Source organism: Acinonyx jubatus, chromosome B2 (assembly GCF_027475565.1).
Source record: "Acinonyx jubatus isolate Ajub_Pintada_27869175 chromosome B2, VMU_Ajub_asm_v1.0, whole genome shotgun sequence".
Lineage (NCBI taxonomy): Eukaryota > Metazoa > Chordata > Mammalia > Carnivora > Felidae > Acinonyx > Acinonyx jubatus.
Window position 1 is genome coordinate 108668254 of NC_069385.1, and position 22337 is coordinate 108690590.

Here is a 22337-nt window from a genome sequence, read left to right on the forward strand (position 1 = left end):
TGGCGGGGGGGGGAGGGGCCGGGCGGGGGGCTGGCGGCAGCGGCGGATGGACTCGCGGGTATCGGAGCTGTTCGGCGGCTGCTGCCGGCCCGGAGGAGGCCCGGCCGTGGGCGGAACCCTTAAGGCAAGGGGGGCCGGCGGCAGCAGCGGCTGCGGGGGCCCGAAGGGGAAAAAGAAGAACGGAAGGAACAGAGGAGGCAAAGCCAACAACCCTCCGTACTTGCCCCCCGAGGTGAGCTCCATAAGAAGTGGCGGGTGAGAGGAAACCACTCTTTCCGGTCCCGGTACTCCAGGGAGGCGGGACAGAGGGAATTGATACCCCCTTCCGGTGTCAGAACACGGAGGGGAGAGGAGAACCCTTCCTTCCGGTCCTAAGACCCCAGGGAGTACCTTCCCTCTGGTCAGACAGACCCCAGCGAGGAAGAGTGGGGAGGGAGGATCCCTCCCATTCTGGTCCAGTAACCTCAGGAAGAGTAGTGGGGAAAGATGATCCCACTTTTATCCCCTTGGAAAGAGCGGAGTAGAATACCCGCGCTTCATCCTTGTGAAGGGAGGGAGATTCAATCCTGGGATGAGGAGAGAGTTTTCTAAACTTGTTCCACAGGGGAGTACTGGGGAAAAGAGCAATATGTTCCGTCTGTATCGTTGAGTACACAGTATAAAAACAGACAACAGTCAGGCTTAGGTCTTCCCGCCCTTTGTCCTATGAGGAAATAGGGACAGCTTCCACATTCTTGCTCCATCTATCCCTAAAGCAGAGAGTAACTGCTATTTCGTCCCTCTTAGGAAAGGAGGACTGAGGGGAAGAGCTGAGCCAGTGGTTATCAAATTTTAGCATGTATCAGAATCCCCTGGATTGCTACCTCACCCCTGGAGTTTCTGATTCAGTAGGTCAGAGGTGGGCCTGATACTCTGCATTTCTTACAAGTTCCCAGGCAGTGCTAATGCTACCTGGTCCTGGGACCACACTTTGAGAACTACTGGCCTAGACCGTCATCCTTCTACCACTATTCTGCAGCTACCCATCCTAATTTTTCATTTTTAGCAAGATGATAAAAAGGAAGGTCTTTGCTAATGGGAAAAGATCTCCCTTATATTCCATGAAGTAGAGATTATGGGTGAAGACCTGTGAGAGCCTGGAAGTCAGAAGGCGTTGGAGAGATGGAATGATGACAGGAAGGAAAAAAGAAAAAGAAATGGCCAGGGAGGAGCAGTGCCAAAATGCAGGACAGGCAGAACAAGCAAATCTCTTACCCCGTTGCTCCCTAGAGGGGAAGGGTCAGGCAACAGGTTGCTTCTCTGGTGGGTCACCTGATAGAGGGAAGAGGTAGAGGAAATTATGTGGGTGGATTCGGGATTTCATCATCTGAGGCGTGTGAGTCTGGTTGGTGGAGTCTGTCCCCTTTATTGCATTTTCTGAGTTTCTTCTCTTCATCTCAGCCCCAGCTTTGGAGCCCTGCCCCTCATTTTACCTGGGCTCCTCTCTCATCAGGCTTATAGTGACCAGTACTGAGCTCACCCTTTGGCCCTGATCCAGAACCTCTTGCAGCCTCTTACTCTTGAGGACATCAGCAGGGAGGGGTGGGCAGGAAGGAAATGGTGTCTTCCAGACCAGTAGCAAAAAAGGGCCTCAGCAGCCTGAACACGGAGGAGATCTAGACCCCTGGGGACAAAACTTTGAGGCCCCAGGGGAAAGGAGGGGGTGAACTTGTGTCTAGGAAGAATGTACCACCATTGATCAAAGAAAGGAGGGGCTAAGGGTTCAGTTTCTGGCTTAGATGGGTGACTCACAGTATTCCTAGAGGCCTTTCCTTCAGAGAGGTCCACTGGGGCTGAGTAGAGGGCTTGTCTGCCACTGACCTTTGGCAGGCACCTGTCTAAGCAGGTGCCACTGAGCTTCCTGCTTTCTCAAGTTAGCTGCCTGGGCCCCAGCAAGAATCAAAGGGAAGCAGAAGTTGGGTCAGGACAACGTGTGGTAACTGTTCTCTGTTTCTTTTCAGGCTGAAGATGGAAACATCGAATATAAAGTGAGTCTTAGGCTCGGGTGTTTGGCGGGGGGGGGGGGCGGAGGGGGGGCGTGATTTTTCTGAGATCCTTTCAATTTCATTATCTATAGCAGTTTAGGAATATGATTCAGGGTAAGGGCCCTGCACCTCATTCTGATGGAGGGGGACTGACTGTTAGAAGAGGCCAGGGATGGGGGGTGGGGGGCGGTTAAGGAGGAAGGGAAGGTCTTGGTCCTTGGAGCAGGACAGGTGGGAAGCACGTGGGTTTAGGAGGAGTATCTTTGACCTTATTTTCTTGCGATACCTCGCCTGTCCTAAGCTGAAGCTGGTGAATCCATCCCAGTACCGCTTTGAGCACCTGGTGACACAGATGAAGTGGCGGCTCCAGGAGGGCCGCGGTGAGGCTGTCTACCAGATTGGGGTAGAGGACAATGGGCTGCTGGTGGGGCTGGCCGAGGAGGAGATGCGGGCATCCCTCAAGACCCTACACCGGATGGCAGAGAAGTATGCTTCCCATTCTCCCTCGGTTCTCCTCACCCGCCTCTGGAGAAGACCTGTGAATACCCAGTTATCTTGGGCCCGAGGGGCCAAGGAGGGACTTTCCCTCTGCTGCCTACTCTTGACAAAAGGCTAAAGTAGGGAAGGCTAGTGTTCTGGGCTCCTCCATGTTGGACCTAGGCTTTTTTGCTCCTTGATTTAAGATTTGTTTGTTTCAAAGGATGTAGGATAGATTGAAGGGTGATAAGAAGTGAAGTAGGGTGTTTGGGAGGTGTGGGAAGGCCATTTGGTCCAGAGGGCGGAAGGTGGGGGGCAGGAGAATAAAGTTGAGGTGTGGCAGTATGGCTTTGTGATGACAGGGTCGGGGCAGACATCACTGTTCTCCGGGAGCGAGAAGTGGATTATGACAGCGACATGCCCCGGAAGATTACCGAGGTGCTGGTACGAAAGGTCCCTGACAACCAGCAGGTGAGCACACACCCTTCCCTATCTCTCACGCCCATGCTCCCAGGAGGGCCTCTGGTGGCAGGTTGTTCACTGGCCCGGGAACCTGGGGGTGTCCAGGTCGTTATTTGGTCCCCAGGGAGTGTCACTGCCCTTAACTCAACCATCCATGGAGCGATGTAAGGGATTGGAGCCCTTACCTCTGGCAATTCATCCACAGTTCCTAGACCTCCGTGTGGCCGTCCTGGGCAATGTGGACTCAGGGAAGTCGACTCTGCTTGGAGTCCTGACCCAGGGAGAGCTGGACAATGGGCGGGGCCGGGCTCGACTCAACCTTTTCCGCCACCTGCATGAGATTCAGTCTGGCCGAACCTCCAGCATCAGCTTCGAGATCCTGGGCTTTAACAGCAAGGGAGAGGTGCATGAAATCAGCGGGACCCAGTGGGGCCAGACTCTGAGGATGGGATGGTAGTGGTGAAGGACAGAGTCCGAGGGCAGAGTGTGGAGACTTGTCGGAGTAGTGTAGAAGACAACCCTGAGGGCACTGAACAAGCTCTGTCTCCTTAGAAAACAAGTGGGGAATCAGCTGAATCAAATCAGATATGGGGCTCAGGGTTAAGAGGCAGGGTCACCCAGCGACCGGTTTAGGTCCTGGCAACTCTTAAAGGGTTGGGGAGGCTGGCAGGGGGCACTGAGAGCCCTGGGCTCTGGGCCAGGTGGTGAATTACAGTGACTCACGGACGGCAGAAGAGATCTGTGAAAGCAGCTCCAAGATGATCACCTTCATCGACCTGGCAGGCCACCACAAGTACCTACACACCACCATCTTTGGCCTCACCTCATACTGCCCTGACTGCGCCCTGCTCCTCGTCAGTGCTAACACTGGGATTGGTACGAGGCATCGGGGCAGGGACGGGGCTGGAGGGGGGTGCTGACTCTCCTACCCTGGGCCTCCTCAAATCTGGGAGCCAGACAAACTCTCCTGTTCCCTCTGCTCCCTCCCATGTTCTCACCCTTTTCTCCTACTGCCCGCCTTCCTTCTCTGAGGCAGCTGGCACCACAAGGGAACATCTGGGGCTAGCCCTGGCCCTGAAAGTGCCCTTCTTCATCGTGGTCAGCAAGGTGGACCTGTGTGCCAAGACCACAGTGGAGAGGACGGTACGACAGCTAGAGCGGGTCCTCAAGCAGCCTGGCTGCCACAAGGTCCCCATGCTGGTCACCTCCGAGGATGATGCTGTCACGGCTGCCCAACAGTTTGCCCAGTCACCCAAGTAAGCCTTTCTCACCCCAGAGCCCTGATCCACAGGGAAGGCTGCCATGGGGCCCCAGGGTGTGGTGTCCCACCCCAGGTCCAGACCAGTTCTGGCTCAGTTCTGTGGTTTTTCTGGTTGGCATTGTGGGAGGGAGTCTGTGGTAGCCAGCCTGGAGCTTTGCTAGTGCCTGGAACCCAGGAGACAAAATGCTATGCCAGGCATTCGCTGTCTCCCTTGGTCCCTGAGATAAGCCTCATGAGCCACACTCCTTGGCTGGCTCACAGACAGAGGACTCAGCTCCTGAAAAGGTGAGCAGATAGGAGAGAGGTACCCCTGCCCCAGAAGCTCACTTTTGCACGCATGGAGCTCTAGCCTCTGCTTCCTGTTAGAAGTTTCCTTATCTGTCCATTCGCTGCCTTCCTTCACAGTGTCACTCCTATCTTCACACTGTCCAGCGTGTCTGGAGAGAGTCTGGACCTGCTCAAAGTCTTTCTGAATATCTTGCCACCACTTACCAACAGCAAGGAGCAGGAGGAACTCATGCAGCAGCTGACAGAGTTTCAGGTAATTGGCCACCTGAACAGGCAGTGAGCTGAGGAACTGGGCGGTGGGGGGGGGGGGGGGGGGCACTGTTTCTTTTAATTTTTGAGAAAGCATGCATGTGAGGAGGGGAGGGGCAGAGGGAGTGGGGGAGGACAGAGGATCTGAAGCAGGCTCTGTGCTGACAGCAGAGACCCTGATGTGGGGCTTGAACTCATGAACAGTGAAATCATGACCCAAGCGGAGGTCAGACGCTCAACTGACTGAGCCACCCAGGCGCCCCTGGGAGGGACTATTTCTGACTGAGCCCTGAGCCTGTTTTGAGATTTTGGGCTTGGCTGGCCATTGATAGCATTTTCTTTGGCTTCAGGTGGATGAAATCTACACAGTACCAGAGGTGGGGACTGTTGTTGGAGGAACACTTTCCAGGTGAATTGCTTTGATTTGCTTGCTGCCTACCCCATTCAGCCCTCACATACCCATATGCTGGGTCATGGCCTTAAGGACCCTGGAGTTGAACAGAGCCCTTCAAACTATGTGCTTGTTTCTGGATTGGGCTGTCACAATGAGAAGAGCTAGAAAAAGCTAGTCTGTTGGTTCACGAGGGAACAAGCAGTATTGCTGCTCACTGGGCATCTCCCGGCCCCTGAGGGAGAAATGTGGGTCTTGAGCCCCAGATGTATTCAACTGACTTCATTTGCATGTAGGGAAATAAAAGATCCCTTAAGACTCTTTTCAAAGCAGAGAGTGAAACCCAAGGGAATAATTTGCTCTTTCAGGGACCAGGTACTCAGTGTCAAAGCAGCAGGTATCTCTCTAGCCATCACTACTGGCCTTTCCAGGTATTAGCGTTCAGAGTCTGAACCTTGAACTGGGCCTCTCCCCTGTCTACATGCCAGAGTTTAGGGTCTTTCCCCCCCACCTGAGGGAGTCAGCCTTAGAAGGGAAAGAATGTTCTGGGTGACCCTCACAGAGAAGCAGGTTGCGGGGGGGGGGCCCTAGGCTGATGCTGTGCCACCTGCCCTCTGGGCTACAGTGGGATTTGCCGTGAGGGAGACCAGCTGGTAGTGGGCCCCACGGACGATGGCTGCTTCCTGGAGCTGAGAGTATGCAGCATCCAACGCAACCGCTCTGCCTGTCGTGTGCTGCGAGCTGGTCAGGCTGCTACGTTGGCCCTCGGGGACTTTGACCGTGCACTTCTTCGCAAGGTGAGGTGGGAGGATGGGTTGCAGAGGGAACACAGAGAAGTGCCTGGGACACTGGCTGCTTGAATGAGAAGCACCTAAGATGCTTCAGAGGAACTCAAAGGAAACACAGTCTCTAACCCAAGAAGCTGGTTCCACAGACTGTTTGAAAAAGGCTTAGAATACCCAGGATACTTAAATATGGATCGTTGTCGTGCAACCTGAATATCCAGGACCTTACAAATACTAAACATTAGCAGAAGGATTAGAGGACGTGGGAGGGATAAGGAAGGGTTTTAAGTGGAGAGTTTTGAATATTGTCTGTTGAGGTCTTTGTGTTTGAAGTCCTAGAGGAAGAGGAAATTCAGGAGCTGGAAAGGGTGTGAGGGTGGTGGGGGAGGGAGAGACTAATGCAAGGTCTGCCCTTGGTCTGGGGGCTGTGCCTCCCCAGGGCATGGTGATGGTGAGCCCCGAGATGAATCCCACCATCTGCTCAGTGTTCGAGGCAGAGATAGTTCTACTGTTCCATGCCACCACGTTCCGGCGAGGCTTCCAGGTGACAGTACACGTGGGCAACGTACGTCAGACAGCAGTGGTGGAAAAGATCCATGCCAAGGTGAGAGGGACCCAGCCATGCTGTTTTTCCAGGGGAAAGTCATAATTCTTCTGCCTCCAGAAAGGAAGGAGACCTGGCCCCAGACTCCTAGAGAATTCTCTGATCCCGTAAAGGGGACAAAGCCCCACTCTGGGTGGGTAGAAGCCTGATAGGCCCCTAAGGGTGGAGAGCCAAGGCTGGTAGAGAATGGGATGGGAGGTACTGCCCAGGACCCGTGACGGCATATCTGCTGCAGGACAAGCTGCGGACAGGGGAGAAGGCAGTGGTACGTTTCCGCTTCCTGAAACACCCAGAGTACCTGAAGGTGGGCGCCAAGCTGCTGTTCCGGGAGGGTGTCACCAAGGGCATCGGCCATGTCACTGATGTGCAAGCCATTGCAGCAGGAGAGGCCCAGGCCAACATGGGCTTCTGAACTCCTCCAGGCAGGCACAGCTCTACTGCCGTCCCCACAATATATAAGGTGACTTTTGGCCATGCTGCCCCCGCTGTTGGCGGCTCTGTGTGTTAATAGGCTAGGGAGAGACCGGTGCTCTCTGCCCCTTGCTCCCTGCCACCCTTCTGGAGAGGTGCCAAGCTTGTTGTGGCCAGGGATGGGCAGTCCTGAGGTTCTCAAGAAGACAGGAGAATTCAGGGCAGTGCTCAGCAGCTTTGTGTCCACCTGGTTGGCTCATCAACCCTGGGAACTCCACGGCCTGTCTACCGGAGGGAGCTGACCACCACCACCTTGGCCCCACTGTCTGGACTGGGCATGATCTGCCGGTGTGGTCCCTGCACTTCAGGAATTGTCACAACAACTGGGGGTGGTCCTCAAAAGCACTCCTTTTTGTATACCTCTTCTCAAGGCCATGTAAGTTGCCCATCTCTACTTGACTGTGGACAAAAGACAGCTGCTCCCGGGTCTGAAGCTGGCCCAGCTGGCCCAGAGTCTGAAGAAATGGCACAGGGGCAGTGCTCCCACCTTGTGCTGAGACATGAGGTCTGTTCCTCAGCTTTGTCTCCCTTCCCTTCACTCAAGGGCCATTCTCCATTTTTCTGCTCATAGGCCCCACAGGTGCTATTTGTTGTGCTGGCCCAGGAGTGGGGCTGCCGAGCTGAGGCTTGGCATACCGAAGGTCAGCTGCATGTCAATCAGTCTCGTCCCTTCCTCTGCAGTGATTTGTTGGTTTTAATGCTGGATCAAACAGTGTTTTACTTTCCCAGACTAGTGACTGGGGACCTGACCCACAGCTCCCCATCCTGCCATCCTTTACCCCCTCCACCCTTCCTGCTCCCATGTTAAATCCTCCCTCTGTTGCAGGGAGCCTGGGGGAAAGGGAAAGATGTTGCCATATTTCCTACACTTTAGGGCGTGGACTCCTTCCTTTCCCTTTGTTAATGTCCTGGGTTCCCCGGACTCAGGGATTTGTTGGTTCAGGTTTCTCTGCATATACATATATATATAAATATAAATATATACATACATATATATATTTAAATACACACATATATATTGTACAGAATAAAAATGTTTTATTGAATACACTGTGCTCATGCTTAAGATACGGGCTCAGCTTCCAGAGCTAGATTCCTCTTCAGGATTAGAGACAAGTGAAACCCTAGCACCACTGAGCCCTGGATGGAGAAAAGAGCCCATCTGGTATCATTTACCATTCTCCCTTTCCTGTCCCTCCCATGTGATCAGCGTTCCAGTATTGTGACCTGGGTATTCTGGCTTATTTGCATTGCTCTTGAGCAAGCAGAATAGAAAGTGAAACCGCTGCCTTTTCAGCTGAGACAGGTAACCAGCCCGCACTTGAGGAGTTGGCCACTTGCTATGGTCACAGTGATGAGGAGCCCACTTCTGTGCCATGTCAGAGATGTGGAGATTAGCGTGTGAGCTACTTAATGAAGAGTGGAATTTAAGAGTCACGTTAATCTGGCCCTCACGCTCTCCCTAGCAATGCAGAAAAGCTCGAAGTGAGGTTTACATAGCCTAAATTGGCTTCTTGGAACCACCTGGCCACACCTTAGTCGTTTCTTCGTGTTTCTGTGTTCAGAGTACCTGATGGTCATGTTTTATGGGACTGCGTTTTGAGTAGTGATCCTTGCAAAAGAAATTTAATGATAAATGTGGCCCAATGTCCAGCGAGGCATTCTGTCTCCAGGGTATTAAAGTAAAAGCTTCCTTAACTATTCAAGCTCTGCTGCTTTTAAAAATACCACTGGCTTGACTGGCTACTATAAGTAGCCTGTGGTTGAAGAACTTCCTCCTGTGTCGGGGACTAAGAGCGGTTCGTTTCCGTCTGTACAGTTGCTGATAAACGGCTATGAGAAAAGCTTGTGTTCAGCAAAAAAGGTACTATAGCTTTCAGCCAACACTGACCTTTGCATGTCCGTCTGCTCGTACCTCCATGGGCTTATTGCCACTATGCTGGGGCAGGGTTGGCATTTCCAAGAAAATAGGTGTGCTGCTTTGTATTGTTGTTACTGGTTACTCACTACTCCCGCCCATCTTGGCCTCTTATAAGTCCAGTGAAACTAAAGTTTCTACTCACAATTTCTCTTTCCAATCAAGCAAAGTGTTAAAAATTTGTTTCACTTGATCTGTACAGTACCCAAAGGAGAGTATTGCTTCTTTAGGCTTTAAAAAACAAAACAAAACAAACTTTTCACTGGATTAAGAAAGGAAATTTTAGAAAATGATCTCAGTATTTAATGAGATATCTTCAGGAACCACTGAGCTATACCTTGGTACATCAATGGAATGTTTAGGAGGATAAAAAGATGTGTAAGGCAGCCCCTCACCCCCATCAGCTGTATGTACATTTTTACTGTTCCAGTTCTGGTAATCTAAAATTGCTTACTTCATATGTTTCATCCAATGAATATCAAGTACCTATTATGTGCAAGAATTCTTGCCTTCAGGAAACTATAAATCTAGCAGGGAAAGGGCCATGGTACACAGCATTCAACTACCTCAAAAGAGGAAGATAGTTTTGAAGAGAGTTTCCTGCTAGACTCAGGGTTTTCAAATGCTCCCCACTTTCTTCAAACTAAATACAGACCCCTAATTTATAAACAAGCTTTAAAAGCAGTTGGTTTTTGTGTACATATGAGAGATGGGATGTGTACACCATTCTTCCTACCCACTTCCCCCAACACACCACCTAATTCAGCTCATCTTCGGTTGGGTTCTCTGTGTGACTCAAGGTTTCCTATATCAAAAAAGCTGACTTCCCACATATAAGAACAGAGATTAAGAATACAGTACTGTAAGGGCACCTGGGTGGCTCAGTTGGCTGAGCGTCTGACTCTTGATTTCGACTCAGGTCATGATACCAGGGTCGTGGGACTGAGTCCTGCGACAGGCTCCATGCTGAGCATAAAGCCTGCTTAAGATACTCTCTCTCCCTCTATCCCCCCACCTCTACCCTGCTCGCGCACTCTCTAAAACCAAGAAAAAGAAAAGAAAATGGAACTATCAGCATGGACAAGTGCAGAAAGCTACGATAAGCCCTAAGCTAAATATTCAAACATCAAAAGGAAAGAGATGAACATGCCAGTGACCCTGAAAGCCAAGCACTACCTCACATTTGTACTTTAGGGTTTAAGGAAATGTCATGGCCCTCTACAAACCTGGCTTGCCATTGGCATCTTCTAGATCAGTAGTCCTCAAACACCCTGGAGAATCTTTAATATACAGATTCTGGGTCAGTACAGGTGAAGGTGAGGCTGAGACAATTTCTTAGAAGTTCCCTGATAATGCTGATGCTCCTGCTCCTCAAAATCACACTCAGACCAGCAAGATAATTTTTTTTTTAAGATTTTAGTTTTAAGTAATCTCTACACCCAGCATGGGCTCGAACTCACAACCCTGAGATCAGGAGTCACCATCTGAGCCACCTAGGTGCCCTAACTAGCAAGATCCCAGAGAGGATCTAGTTCTGATCATGACTTACCCGATCTAAACAGAGTTCCTGAACTAGTCCACGAACACTCTCATTCTACATTAGACCAAACACAAGAGATAGAAGGACCAGTGGCTAAAATTGTGGTCATAATAGGGTTTACTTGTATGAAATTCAGTATTTATTGGGTAGCTTCTGTGTATAGAGCCCTGCCCTAAACTAGTTACCACTTTAGGGTTTCAGGCCTTTACCTCACGTTCTCAAACCTCACATTTGGTCAAAGCGTTATCTAAACTGCCCCTGTCGCAGAGCTTGAGGAAAAATCTTTTGAAAACGTTTTTTCTCCATTACTTTTCTGTTCCAATCTTTAAGCTACAGACTTTAAGTACCTTGTCTTTGATTTCCAATAATCAGTAAGGTATATCAGTTTTACAGATGAAAAAGAAAGTGCCTCTCGTGGGCTTCAAGGCCCACACATTTTTACCGACACTGCGTCCCTAAACTTTAATGATTAAAAACTCCAAGCAGTTGTATCTCTGCAAGATAAGTCCGTTTTTACATCTCTGTCAGCAATGGAATTAGAATCCATGCCCGTGAAGAGATGGGGGTCTTAACTCAGCATCTAACTGGATTATTTTTCTTATATAAAAGTTACAGGTTTCCTTGAGAAGTAAACACGTTTCCATCTCCTAGTTTACAGGTAAAATATTAAAACCCTGCAGCAAGCCTGAGGGCAGCACTAGTGTGTTAACGGCTTGAAAAATGATTCCAATGTCTGCATGCCCTCAGGCCTAGGGCGTTTATTACTGGAGGCTGAAGGGCTCTTGGGATTTCTTTTGCCCTGAGGAGAACTGGCAGGAACAACCTGTGAGTTTGAGGAGTTGGACTGCATAAAGGATTTCTGTAACTCCAATGCAAAATGATAGTCCATATGTTCAGGCATTTCCCATACAGGCACCAGAGAGCCACACTTCTCACAGGGCACTTGGTCCTCAGCTGCCACAGGACTTGGGGTAGTAGTTGACTTCTGAGCCACCTCCGGAGCAGACTTGGAAGTTACGGAAGCAAGACTGCTTGGGCTATTCTGGGCCAAATCCATCCCTGCAGGAGTCGTTTTAGAGGATCCCACCTTCAATACTTCTTGACAGATGGGGGTGCAATCTGGATATTCTGTTGGAAAAGAGTTTGTTAACTTTTTAGGGCTGGACTGGGGATTTTGTGGAGGGAAGACAACTGAAGGATTATTAAGCTGTTTCTGCTTTAGAAGTAGACTCTTCTGCTTAAAGAAGGGCTCGGTTCCTGCAGCATGACTGGTTTGGAAAGGTAACAAGGGCTTGGATGGTGAATTGCTCGTGGGGGCCTGGGGAGTGGCAGTAAGAGATGACACTGAAGCTTCTTTGACTTTCTGCTTTTCTGCAGCTTTTTGGAAGAATGATTCCAGAGAAGTGGCTGCTCTCTTAGTGGCTGTCCCTGCCAGGCCACATTCCTGGGTCTTAGCTTCTGAACTGGTAGCTGGCACCTTTGGCAGAGAACTTGGGTCACTGCTCAAGAAGGTGGTGATGTCTGTGCAAGATGAAGGGGCAGAGGCAGAGAATTTGGTAGCACAGAGGAAAAGCATTGTGAGGGGAGGAGACCTGTATAGAAAGTAAAGGAACAAGATTAGCACCAGGTCACAGATTCAGTTTGTAAATGACTGGGATTATGGTTCTAGGATTTATGGTTCTTAAATATTAGGGTATCAGATGAATACTGATTCAGTAGACCTGGGATAGGCACTCTTCACAAGTTCCTGGGTGATGCAGATATTGCTGGCCTACGACCACATCTTGAGAACTGCTGATTTGGTGAACATCTAACCAGGTCAGACATAGAAACTGGATCCTCTGACTGCTAGGTATTCATAAGGTATGTCATAACATATGTAAAAACAGCTATAATCCTGGGTTGAGGCAAGAAATTTTATTCAGGGCAATAAAAAGGCTTTAGAGTATTCAGACTGGAAAGTCTCTTAAAAAAATCCTCTTAGCCATTCCATTCTGTTTTTAAAGAGGACACCATCTAACCCTAATTTTGACAGACTTTCAACTCAAATTTCTAGAGCATGAAATCCCACAACTGGGATTACCTATCTTAGTCTCAGAAACATTTCAAGAAATTCCTGTCACAAAGTTACTCATTTTGTTTACTCAAATACATTTTCACATGAGTTGAATTTCAGAAGATAAAATGTGCTTTTATAAACAGATTAATCCCTCGACAAGGTAAGGAGTAAGTGCTGTTTTAAAATTATTATAACAATATATCACTATCCTCTGGTTTCATGCTCTGGACAGTCTTACAATCAGATCATTTTGATGCTTCCCTGTCAATAGGTTTCACACTCCTGGTAAGTGTTAGAGTCTGTTAATTTATAAGGTTTCATATGAACATAGTATCATAATTTATCATTTGGTTCAGTGAAACTGTTCAATATTTGAAAATAAACATATATATAAGGAAGTATAAGTTAAATAAATTATTCCAAATAAAGAACAAAGGACTCCAGCTTTAGAGACCCCATCGTATTGTAGGTCTGCACAAACAACAGTAGTATCCACATGTTTAGATAAGCAATAACTTAGGTGTTCAATGAAACCTTTTCTTTTCTTTCCTTTATTATTTTTTACAATCTCTAGTATAGATCTATAAGTAAACAACCAATTTATGTTTCCCACAAAATTATATTTCCGTTGTGAATTAGGAATACTTTTCTCAATGTAATAGGCTATGTTAAATAAATAAATAGAGGATCCCAATACTGAAAATCATTAATATCTGAACAATAAATGAACACGTTCCAATCATATATTTGGTTATTTTTCATGACCAAATGAAGTGAAATGTAATACGACATTTGGTTTTATACCAGCGGAGCTTGTAACTGAGTTGGGATGTTAGATTGAGATTATCAATGAACATAGGTCGCTTGCATTGTCAAGGAAGATGTTTTTAAGATAGAACAATTAAGTGCTGAAATTCCCAAGTTCAAGATCCTTGAAACTTGAGTTTCTATACTCCCACATGCCATTGCTTGTTCCTCCTGACTGCAGCAAAGGCGGGGATAGTACTGGATTATTCTGCCTCTGGAACCCACCCCTGAACTGAAATGCACCAAAGGCAGGCAAAGAAGCTGTAGGCAAGCTGCCTTGTTTCTGGCGTGCTGTTTTCTTCCATTCCTCTCTGTGATAGGTCCCACTAGCCAGAGTCATCAAGAACCTACCCCAGCTGGAAAGCTATATACCCACTAATTTTAGAGAAAGACAGGGTACAAGTGTCTTCTGAGAAGACAAGCTGGAATTAAACTCACCAGCAAGTTTGGATTCCTGAAGTGTTACAGTTCCTGATAACAGCAAATGCGTCACGACTCATCTTGTGAGCATCGTAGTGGGTAAGGGCACAGCAGCGGCGTAGGCTGCTGAGACGTCTGTCTCCTTGTACACGAATGCTCACAGCCAACTGTGTGGCCACCCTGTCATTCTGTGGGTATAAAAGGATTGAGACCAGAAAGTTACTGTGAGCATCTGGGTTCTATATATTGAATTGTTTGAGAGGAAATTAAAAGAACCAGGGTGACGAAATGGTTTGGAAATAGTCATGTTTAATTTTTTTTTAATATTTTATGCTTGTTTCTTAGTGCAAGAAGTAATTGGAGCAGACAGAATTGAAGGATGAAATATTAGCATATCTAGGATATTTTGACAGGTGATGGGAACAGGACAGAATAAATGAAAATGGAAACTCTTTCCCTGAATGTTTTTTTGTGCTGTCTATGCAGGAAGATTATAACAAATACTTATTCTATTTTGTGACTGAGGGAAAGATTCATTTAAGTAATTGTCTGAGAGGAAGATCCAAGCTAGGATGTCAAGATTGAGTAGTAGGTCTATTATTTAATCTGCTGGTGATGCTCTTATACTTAAGCACAGAAGTTTCCATTAGCACCTCCTCCTTACACCCTGTCTATAGAAGATACAGTGTAGTGAGCTTGCCTCTAGAAAGCAAGATCATTGACCCAATTTTCAGTGAAGTCTAGACATCCAAATGAACACTATTGATGCAAGGCAAACTAAGAAATAAAGGTCAAGGGGCAGAAATATAAGAAGGCGAAAAGTCTACATAGGGATCCTCCAGAATCAGGAGATGGTGGTGAGAAGAAATACCCCTAAGGCAAACAAGCCAACAGCAGCAAATATTTTGTTGGGTAAAAATGTATTTTGTATTTTTGTACGTTTTATAAATACAGTTCATAAGAATTTATCTTCAGAGAATAGAAATAGGCAATTGACTAAAACCACGTATCAACTACACCAAAGAGACATAGGAGAGAACAAAATAAAGTTCAGGCCCTCATGGGTCTTGTCTTGTAATAGGAACTGCAGAAAATAAACAAGTAGGCATGTAATAGAAATAAGAAATTTCTATTTTCTTTTTTTTTTTAAGTTTATTTATTTTGAGAGAGAGACAGACTGAGTACAAGCGGGAGAGGGGCAGAGACAGACGGGGAGAGAGCAAGAATCCCAAGCAGCCTCTGCACCATCAGCACAGAGCCCACCATGGGGCTTGAACTCACGAACTGTTGAGATCGTGACCTGAGCTGAAACCAAGAGTTGGATGCTGAGCCACCCAACGCCCCTGTATTTCTATGAGAAAAAACAGAGTAAGGAAGAGAGTGATTAAAGCTGCTGATGTGATGGGGTAGTTGGGAAGGTCTCTTGAAGAAGGTGACTTGAATAAAGCAAGAGAGGAAATTTTAAGAATATATGAGGAAAGATTCTCCAGGCTGAAGGAATGGCAAGAACAAAACTGCTAACGTGGGAGTTTGGTGTGTTAAATAAAAGGGAAGGCTGCCAGTGGGGTAGAGGCTACAGCAGAGAAGGGAGGGGGACAGGACAGGAGATAAGGCCAGAGAAGTAGCCAGGGACGAAATCATTTTGGTCATGACAAAATAAAAATACAAAATTAAGTCTACACAAGACTTAAGTATGAAGGGAAACCACTAGAATACTTTAAACAGTGAAGTGACAAGGATCTTCTATGTCCAGAATTACTTTTGACATAAAATCCTTTTAAGGTTAAAGAGAAAGAGATTTTCAAGGGTCCCCACTGTGTTGCATGAAGGCTTATAAAGAGAAATGAGAACGGAGCGACACCTAGTGGGCAAAGGCAAATTGGCCCATAACACAACTGGGATTGCCCACCCAAGAACAAACATTTCACTACCACAAGGGGCAAACGGGTAGTTTGGGATGATTTCTGACAGTATACAGTTGACCTGTAGGACCCCTAGATGCTGAAACATGAGAGAACACATCGAACAATACCATCAGGAAAGTGAAAAAACCCACAGAATGGGAGAAAATATTTGCAAAATAAATATCTGACAAGGGACTTACATAGAGTATAATATATATATAGAGAGAATATATATATAATATATACATAGATAGAGAATTTTTAAAACTCAATAATGAAGAGACAACCACTTCAAAAATGGGCAAAGGATGGGGCGCCTGGGTGGCTCAGTCGGTTAAGCGGCCGACTTCGGCTCAGGTCGTGATGAGCCCCGCATCGGGCTCTGTGCTGACAGCTCAGAGCCTGGAGCCTGTTTCAGATTCTGTGTCTCCCTCTCTCTGACCCTCCCCCGTTCATGCTTTGTCTCTCTTTGTCTCAAAAATAAAAACAAACGTTAAAAAAAAAATTTTTTTTTTAAGAAAATGGGCAAAGGATCTTGATAAATTTCTCCAAAGAAGATAAGAAAATGGCCAATAAGCACCTGAAAACCACAGTGAGATACCACTTCACACCCACTAGTATGGCTAAAATAAAAAGACAGTAACAAAGATAGTAAAATTAATTTTACACTGCTAGGAGTGTAAGTCTGATAGCTCCTCAAAATGCTAAACATAGTTACCATGTGAACCAGCAATTCTAATCCTAGGCATCTACCCAAGAGAAATGAAACATGTCTACCCAAAAATCTATACATGCATGTTTGCAGCAACATTGTTCGTAACAGCCAAGAAGTAGGAACAACTCAAATTTTCACTCACTGATGAATGGATAAACAAAATATATCCATATAATAGAATATTGTTCATTCATAAAAGGGAAAAAGATACTGATACATGTTACAGTATGAGTGAACCTTGAAAATATGTTAGCCAAAAGATTTCAAGCAAGTCAAAAGGCCACATACTGCATTCTTCCACTTATATAAAATGTCCCGAAGAAGTGTATGAAGATAAAGCACAACAGCAGTTTCCTAGGGCTAAGTAACTGCTAATGGGTATAGATCTCTTTTCTGGGTGATGACATGTTCTCAAATTGATTGTGGAATAGCTGAACAACTCTGGAAAGTCCTAAAACCACTGAGCTGTGTACTGTAAATGGGTGAATTTTATGGTATGTAAAATATCAATAAAGCTATTTGATTTAAAGGAGAGGATAAAGAAACTAATCAGATGTCAAGTCTTTGACTTCATGCGCTGTCTCTAAAACTGCCAGCACTACTTTGTCACATGGACTGCAAGTTCCAATAATTTACAGTCTAATCCCTGAGTGTCTTATTTAATGGCTTTGTACTCTGATGAAGATCCACTGTATATTCAGGATTATAGGAGGGGTTAAATAAGGAATATACAAAAGAGTAGAGGCAAATGGCAACGAGGGAGATGGGATACTCAGATCTTATGCTAAATTTTATGAAAGAAAAAAGATTTTTTTTAATTTTTTTTTTTATTTTTGAGAGAGAGAGACAGAGCAGGAGCAGGGCAGATAGAGAGAGAGAGAGAGAGAGAGAGAGAGAGAGAGAGAGAGAGAATCTGAAGCAGGCTCCAGGTTCTGAGCTGTCAGCACAGAGCCTGATGCAGGGCTCAAACTCACAAACTGTGAGATCATGACCTGAGCTGAAGGCGGACGCTCACCCAACTGAGCCACACAGGAGCCCCAAAAGATTTCTTAAAACTTCCTAGTCTGGTATCTTTTTGTATCTTTGTTTCTACTCCTTAAGATACACAACAACTGGTATTTAAATCCCCAAACTCGGGGCGCCTGGGTGGCGCAGTCGGTTAAGCGTCCGACTTCAGCCGGGTCACGATCTCGCGGTCCGGGAGTTCGAGCCCCACGTCAGGCTCTGGGCTGATGGCTCGGAGCCTGGAGCCTGCTTCTGATCCTGTGTCTCCCTCTCTCTCTGCCCCTCCCCGTTCATGCTCTGTCTCTCTCTGTCCCAAAAATAACTAAAAAACGTTGAAAAAAAAATAAATAAATAAAAATAAATCCCCAAACTCACCCCAAGAATAAAGAAAGAAAGTCTTACATCATTTCGGTCCTTGGTTAGTCTCTCCTCTAGTTCCTGGGCTAATTGCAAAAGCCACCACTGTACCTAAAAAAGTGTTGAGACTTTAATCTTTGATTTAAAAATTCTAGGTTTATTATAGTACGAGATGGAGGATTTGTTCAATTCTCCCACAAATGTAAGTGTGCAATAATGTCTCCCTTATAACCAAGAGATCGCAGATCATAGAAATCTTCAGTACTCTGACCTGCCTTAGCTCAAGATTCTCATTTTCTTTTCCTGCTGGAATGCCATCAGGTGAACTTCAGGCATGTTCCAGCTCTGAGAAAAAAAATAACACACAAGCTTGAGGCATAATATCCTAGGCCTTCCAAGTTATCATCTGCCAAAAAAATGAGTAATTCCATTTCAAATTTCAGTCAGTTTCATCTTATTTCTTTTTGGATAGAAAAAATAAATCATGGAAAAAATAATAAGTTTAGTCCATTTTCAACACAAAAAAAGAACTTCATACTTTACAACAGAATGGCCCCGTCTAACTTACTAAACGTTCTGCAGTTTCCCAAACCTACCCACTAACCCCCTCAAAAGAGGCAATGTTCTCTCAAGAATGCTTGCCTACCTGTTCCCGAGTAGCCAGAGCTGTCTTTCCTGGGAAGTTCTTGCTGCAGCCAATGGTTTTAGGTATTTTTCTGGGTCTAACTGGATCATGTTCAATCCCACGACACATGGCATATAGCCAAGATCTAATAAAAGCAGGAAAAAAAAGTTTAAGGTGAAAGCAAATGATAATTCTTGTTAAAATAAAATGCCTACATTGCACTACCTTTTTGTCTCCTTCATAGAAATGGAAAAATTTGTCCAGAATTAAGTATACCTCACCTCTGACAGAATCCCTGCCCTTCCCAATGAATGCTAGTGGAATATATTGCCAAGGAGAGGGATACTGGTTGTGCTTTTTAAAGCCAACTCATCATTTGTATTTTTGGAAAAGTGCTGAGCAAGCCACTGATTCATATCCCCAAGTTTTTTGGTATAAGTCTAAATACAAAGATTTTAAGGGAGGGGTGCCTGGGTGGCTCAGGTGGTTAAGTGTCTGACTTCCGCTTAGGCCGTGATCTTCCAGTTCATGGGTTTGAGCCCCACATTGGGCTCGCTGCTGTCAGTGCAGGGCCTGCCTTGGATCCTCTGTCTCCTTCTCTTCTGCCCCTCCTCCCACACCTCAAGATAAACATTAAAAAAAAGGTTTTAAAGGAATTACCAGCATTTCAGCACACGGAAATGCTCTAAATATCCAAGCCTATCAACCTACTTAGGGAAATGAAAAACTACTCTAGAATGACAGGCCACAGTGACCTAACATTTCAAAGCAAAAGAACCAAAGAAATTATCTCGAGGAACAAATGTTAAAGATAAGTCTAAATTTTACTGGATGCTTTTGTCTGTGTTTGACTTTAGCATCTTCATACAGGTCATGATTGAAAAACATTAGGAATCACTTACCCATTCTTTTCCCCAAAATGACTCTGGAGCTGGGATTCAGTGAACTGGGTCAGTTCACCCATGTATTCCACCCCCAGGATTTCAATGACAGAGGCCCCTAGCTTTCCTCCAAGATTACGGCTAACAAGACAAAGAATTTATAAGTCACATCATAAATATCTGGTTATCAGCAGACATAAGAAATTTTGCTTCTGTAAGTAGCTCTCCACAGGGTTCAGGGACAATGAGAGCATGTACTGCTCCTGTAAACTATTAATTTCCTAGTATAAGACTAGATGATTCAAATTCTCTGGGAGTTAGGACCTGGGAAGATTAACAATAGCATAAACAAAAGGTTAAAGTCATTGATTAGTTATCAAAGTCAACTGTATAAAAATTTTTCAATTTTACAGGATCTACTGTCCCATTTAGGGATTAAAATTCCAACCCCAAGACAAATCTTTTTCATGACTAAAACCTTTTATATTTAAGAATATAATAAAAATTCTGAAGCTTTGCCTGTAAAGCTTCCTATAATATGTCTTCAACCTACCTTTTCAGTCCTATTTCTATCATTTATCTTCTCCAACATGGTCCAGTTAACCTGGTTTATGTCCCAGCTCACCACAAATACCTTATACTTTCCCCCCTTTCTGTTCAAAACATTATCAAAATCAGAATTGCTCTTCAATTATCATCTGGCAAAATCTCATGCAGTTTTCATAAATGTTTCTCAGATTTCTCTTCTCTGAACTCTGATGACTACCTGTATAACTCATTTAGCAAATATTCATGTACAGTCTTAATAGCACTTTCACTGTTCCTTTGAACTGTCTTGTCCCTTCATCTTGTCCCTTCAACAATAGTGTAAGCCCTTATCAAGGACACACAATTGGTATGCACAGCCTAGTTATTCATTTATTTGGATTTTTCTCTCATACCTACTTTGGGAGCAGTTTGGTAGCCCTGAACACCTCGGGATGATATTAGAAGAAAAAAAAGAAGTAAAATTCCTATTGGTTTTGTTATTTAGTAACAGACTTGAACAAAAAGGCTAGAAGGAAATTAAAGACACAGCTAAAAATCAGTTCATTTTTTAAAATTCAGGATTAAGTAACTTCCATAGATAATCCAGAATTGAAGCCTCATTAGGAAAAAAGTCTGTGTTTTTCAAAATTTCCTGTGTTCTCTCTCTTCTACCTTCCTGGTTACCTACATTTTCTTGCTCCAATCTCTCATAAGGGACAGAAGAAACCAGAGTGCTTTCACAAGTATATGAGTGACACTGAAGGTACTCCGTGAATACTTACATTTTGTAGATAGGCATTTGACTGAAGAGCTGTGGGACTGACCCATGTGAGACCAGGGTCTGGCGGTTGGGCTTGTTAAGTCCACAGGCCAGTTTTGCCAGGACCTGGAGCATGGAAAGCATTAAAACTTCGTAACTGTCAACCTCACCCACACAGAGAGCTGGTGAATATTAACATACACATAAAAACACAGGCACAGCTTAAGGGCTGTTACTAATGGTTTCCACATTAAAAACAAAAACAAAACCAGAAACTCAAGACATCTCTAAACCTTGGTGTCCCACAACATCCTCAGTGGAAACTATGACCCACTATCATCATCCTCATTGTTCTTTCCACATCTATTCTCGGTTTCCCTTTGGTCGTTTTTTTTTTTTTTCCATTCCCATCAATTCCTTAAGGTTCTCCCACTTCAAGAGGGGAAAAAGCCCAGAGAAGCTGCGGAGGACACTTACATAAGGTGCATTTCTAGGCATGTGCATATGAAAATGCTGAAACAAACCTGTTTTACCCTACCACATTGATCTACATTTCTTTAAAAAAAATTTTTTTTAATGTTTATTTATTTTTGAGAGAGAGAGAGACAGAGAGAGACAGAGACAGAGCACAAGTGGGCGAGGGGCAGAGGGAGAGGGAAACAGAGAATCCGAAGCAGGCTCCAGGTTCCAAGCTGTAGCACAGAGCCAGATGCAGGACTCAAACCCACAAACCATGAGATCATGACCTGAGCCGAAGTCGGACGCTTAACCGACTGAGCCACCCATGTGTCCCTGATTTACATTTCTTGATTAATGGTTAATCCATTTTGAGTGCTAGATTTAACACAGATTACCATAATTCAAGTATCTGTGATAGAGATCTCAAAATCATCCTCCAATAGCAAACATCTTCTACTAGAAACAAGGCTTCAAAATGGGGGGGAAGAAAACAACAAAACAAACCCAAACCTTAAGTCCTTGAGAACTCTTTTGAAAGAATAAGGTGCTTCAGTGGTATCAGTTCACAAATTATAATTGGTAGGAAAAGTATAATATCATCCTTTAAATTCACTGGAGAGATTCTCTAGAACTTCTACTAGGCAACATTTAGTCTTGTTCAAATTACTACAATGGGACCTTTGTTTCCCCTCCCTTCACTCAACCAGAAGAAACCTCTAAAACTCTGTGGGATAGTTTGGCAACTTTCCTCTTCTTGGAGGAAGGGGGAAAAGGTAGTAACCAGGGATAATCAGCCACTGCCCAATTATTGAGCCTCGTCAGAAGGGGACAAAGATTCCAGACCCTCACAGCACTTTAAAAAGAAAACCAGTTATTCTGCCCCTATATTATTAACAATTGTCTATTCTCTAAGTCAAAATAGGGGTCCAAACTAATAAAATTTTACTATTCCATCTCTCTTATTGTTCTCATTAGAAAGGAGGAAATAGGCAAAAGCAGAAAATACTCAGGCAATTCCACAGAGGAAATGAGATAATTCAGGGATATTCAGCAAGTGAAAAGAAATAGGTTCACATATAAAATGCAAAGACTAACCTCCTCCTTTCCACAGATAGTTCAGTCATTAAGGAAATCTTTTGGATACAACTGTATAAGCATTTTCTGCAAACTTTTCAGCCTGCTTCTTAGGAAAGCGCATGTTTCATGACATTTCCCTCGTTAAGGAATTACGAACGCATTTATTTGGTCCTCAAAATGAATTTTAAATAGAAGCCCATTTCAAAATGTACACGTAATGATTTAAATGTCCCAGTCATATCCATCCTTGCTGTATTTAACTGCAGATAT

At 45.2% G+C, this 22337-nt stretch overlaps 2 protein-coding genes across 5 annotated transcripts in view; one reads left to right on the plus strand and one right to left on the minus strand.

The window, feature by feature from the left end:
- GTPBP2 (GTP binding protein 2) lies at nucleotides 1-13271 on the plus strand. 4 transcript variants are annotated; one of them, XR_008298591.1, is made up of 12 exons: nucleotides 1-232; nucleotides 2001-2027; nucleotides 2326-2510; nucleotides 2864-2972; nucleotides 3169-3366; nucleotides 3665-3839; nucleotides 4000-4219; nucleotides 4630-4765; nucleotides 5112-5170; nucleotides 5778-5949; nucleotides 6423-6541; nucleotides 11383-13271. XR_008298591.1 is itself a non-coding variant. In XM_027057662.2 (12 exons), the coding sequence occupies exons 1-12, from the start codon at nucleotides 47-49 to the stop codon at nucleotides 6951-6953; spliced, it is 1809 nt and encodes a 602-aa protein (XP_026913463.1). In that variant the 5' UTR covers nucleotides 2-46; the 3' UTR covers nucleotides 6954-13271. The 4 variants fall into 4 exon arrangements, 2 of the variants coding, with proteins under 2 accessions (XP_026913466.1, XP_026913463.1); XR_008298590.1 differs by lacking the exon at nucleotides 11383-13271 and adding an exon at nucleotides 6777-6915; XM_027057662.2 differs by having other exon boundaries at nucleotides 2-232; nucleotides 6377-6541; nucleotides 6777-13271.
- The window catches only part of POLH (DNA polymerase eta), a 40779-nt gene continuing 26472 nt past the window's right edge, over nucleotides 8031-22337 (minus strand). The window contains exons 6-11 of the mRNA XM_015071207.3: nucleotides 20554-20657; nucleotides 19265-19384; nucleotides 18384-18507; nucleotides 17783-17848; nucleotides 13775-13944; nucleotides 8031-12062 (exon numbers count right to left, since the gene is read on the minus strand). Coding sequence (XP_014926693.3) covers nucleotides 11168-12062; nucleotides 13775-13944; nucleotides 17783-17848; nucleotides 18384-18507; nucleotides 19265-19384; nucleotides 20554-20657 — 1479 coding nt within the window. The 3' untranslated portion in view covers nucleotides 8031-11167. The remainder of the gene's footprint in view (nucleotides 12063-13774; nucleotides 13945-17782; nucleotides 17849-18383; nucleotides 18508-19264; nucleotides 19385-20553; nucleotides 20658-22337) is intronic.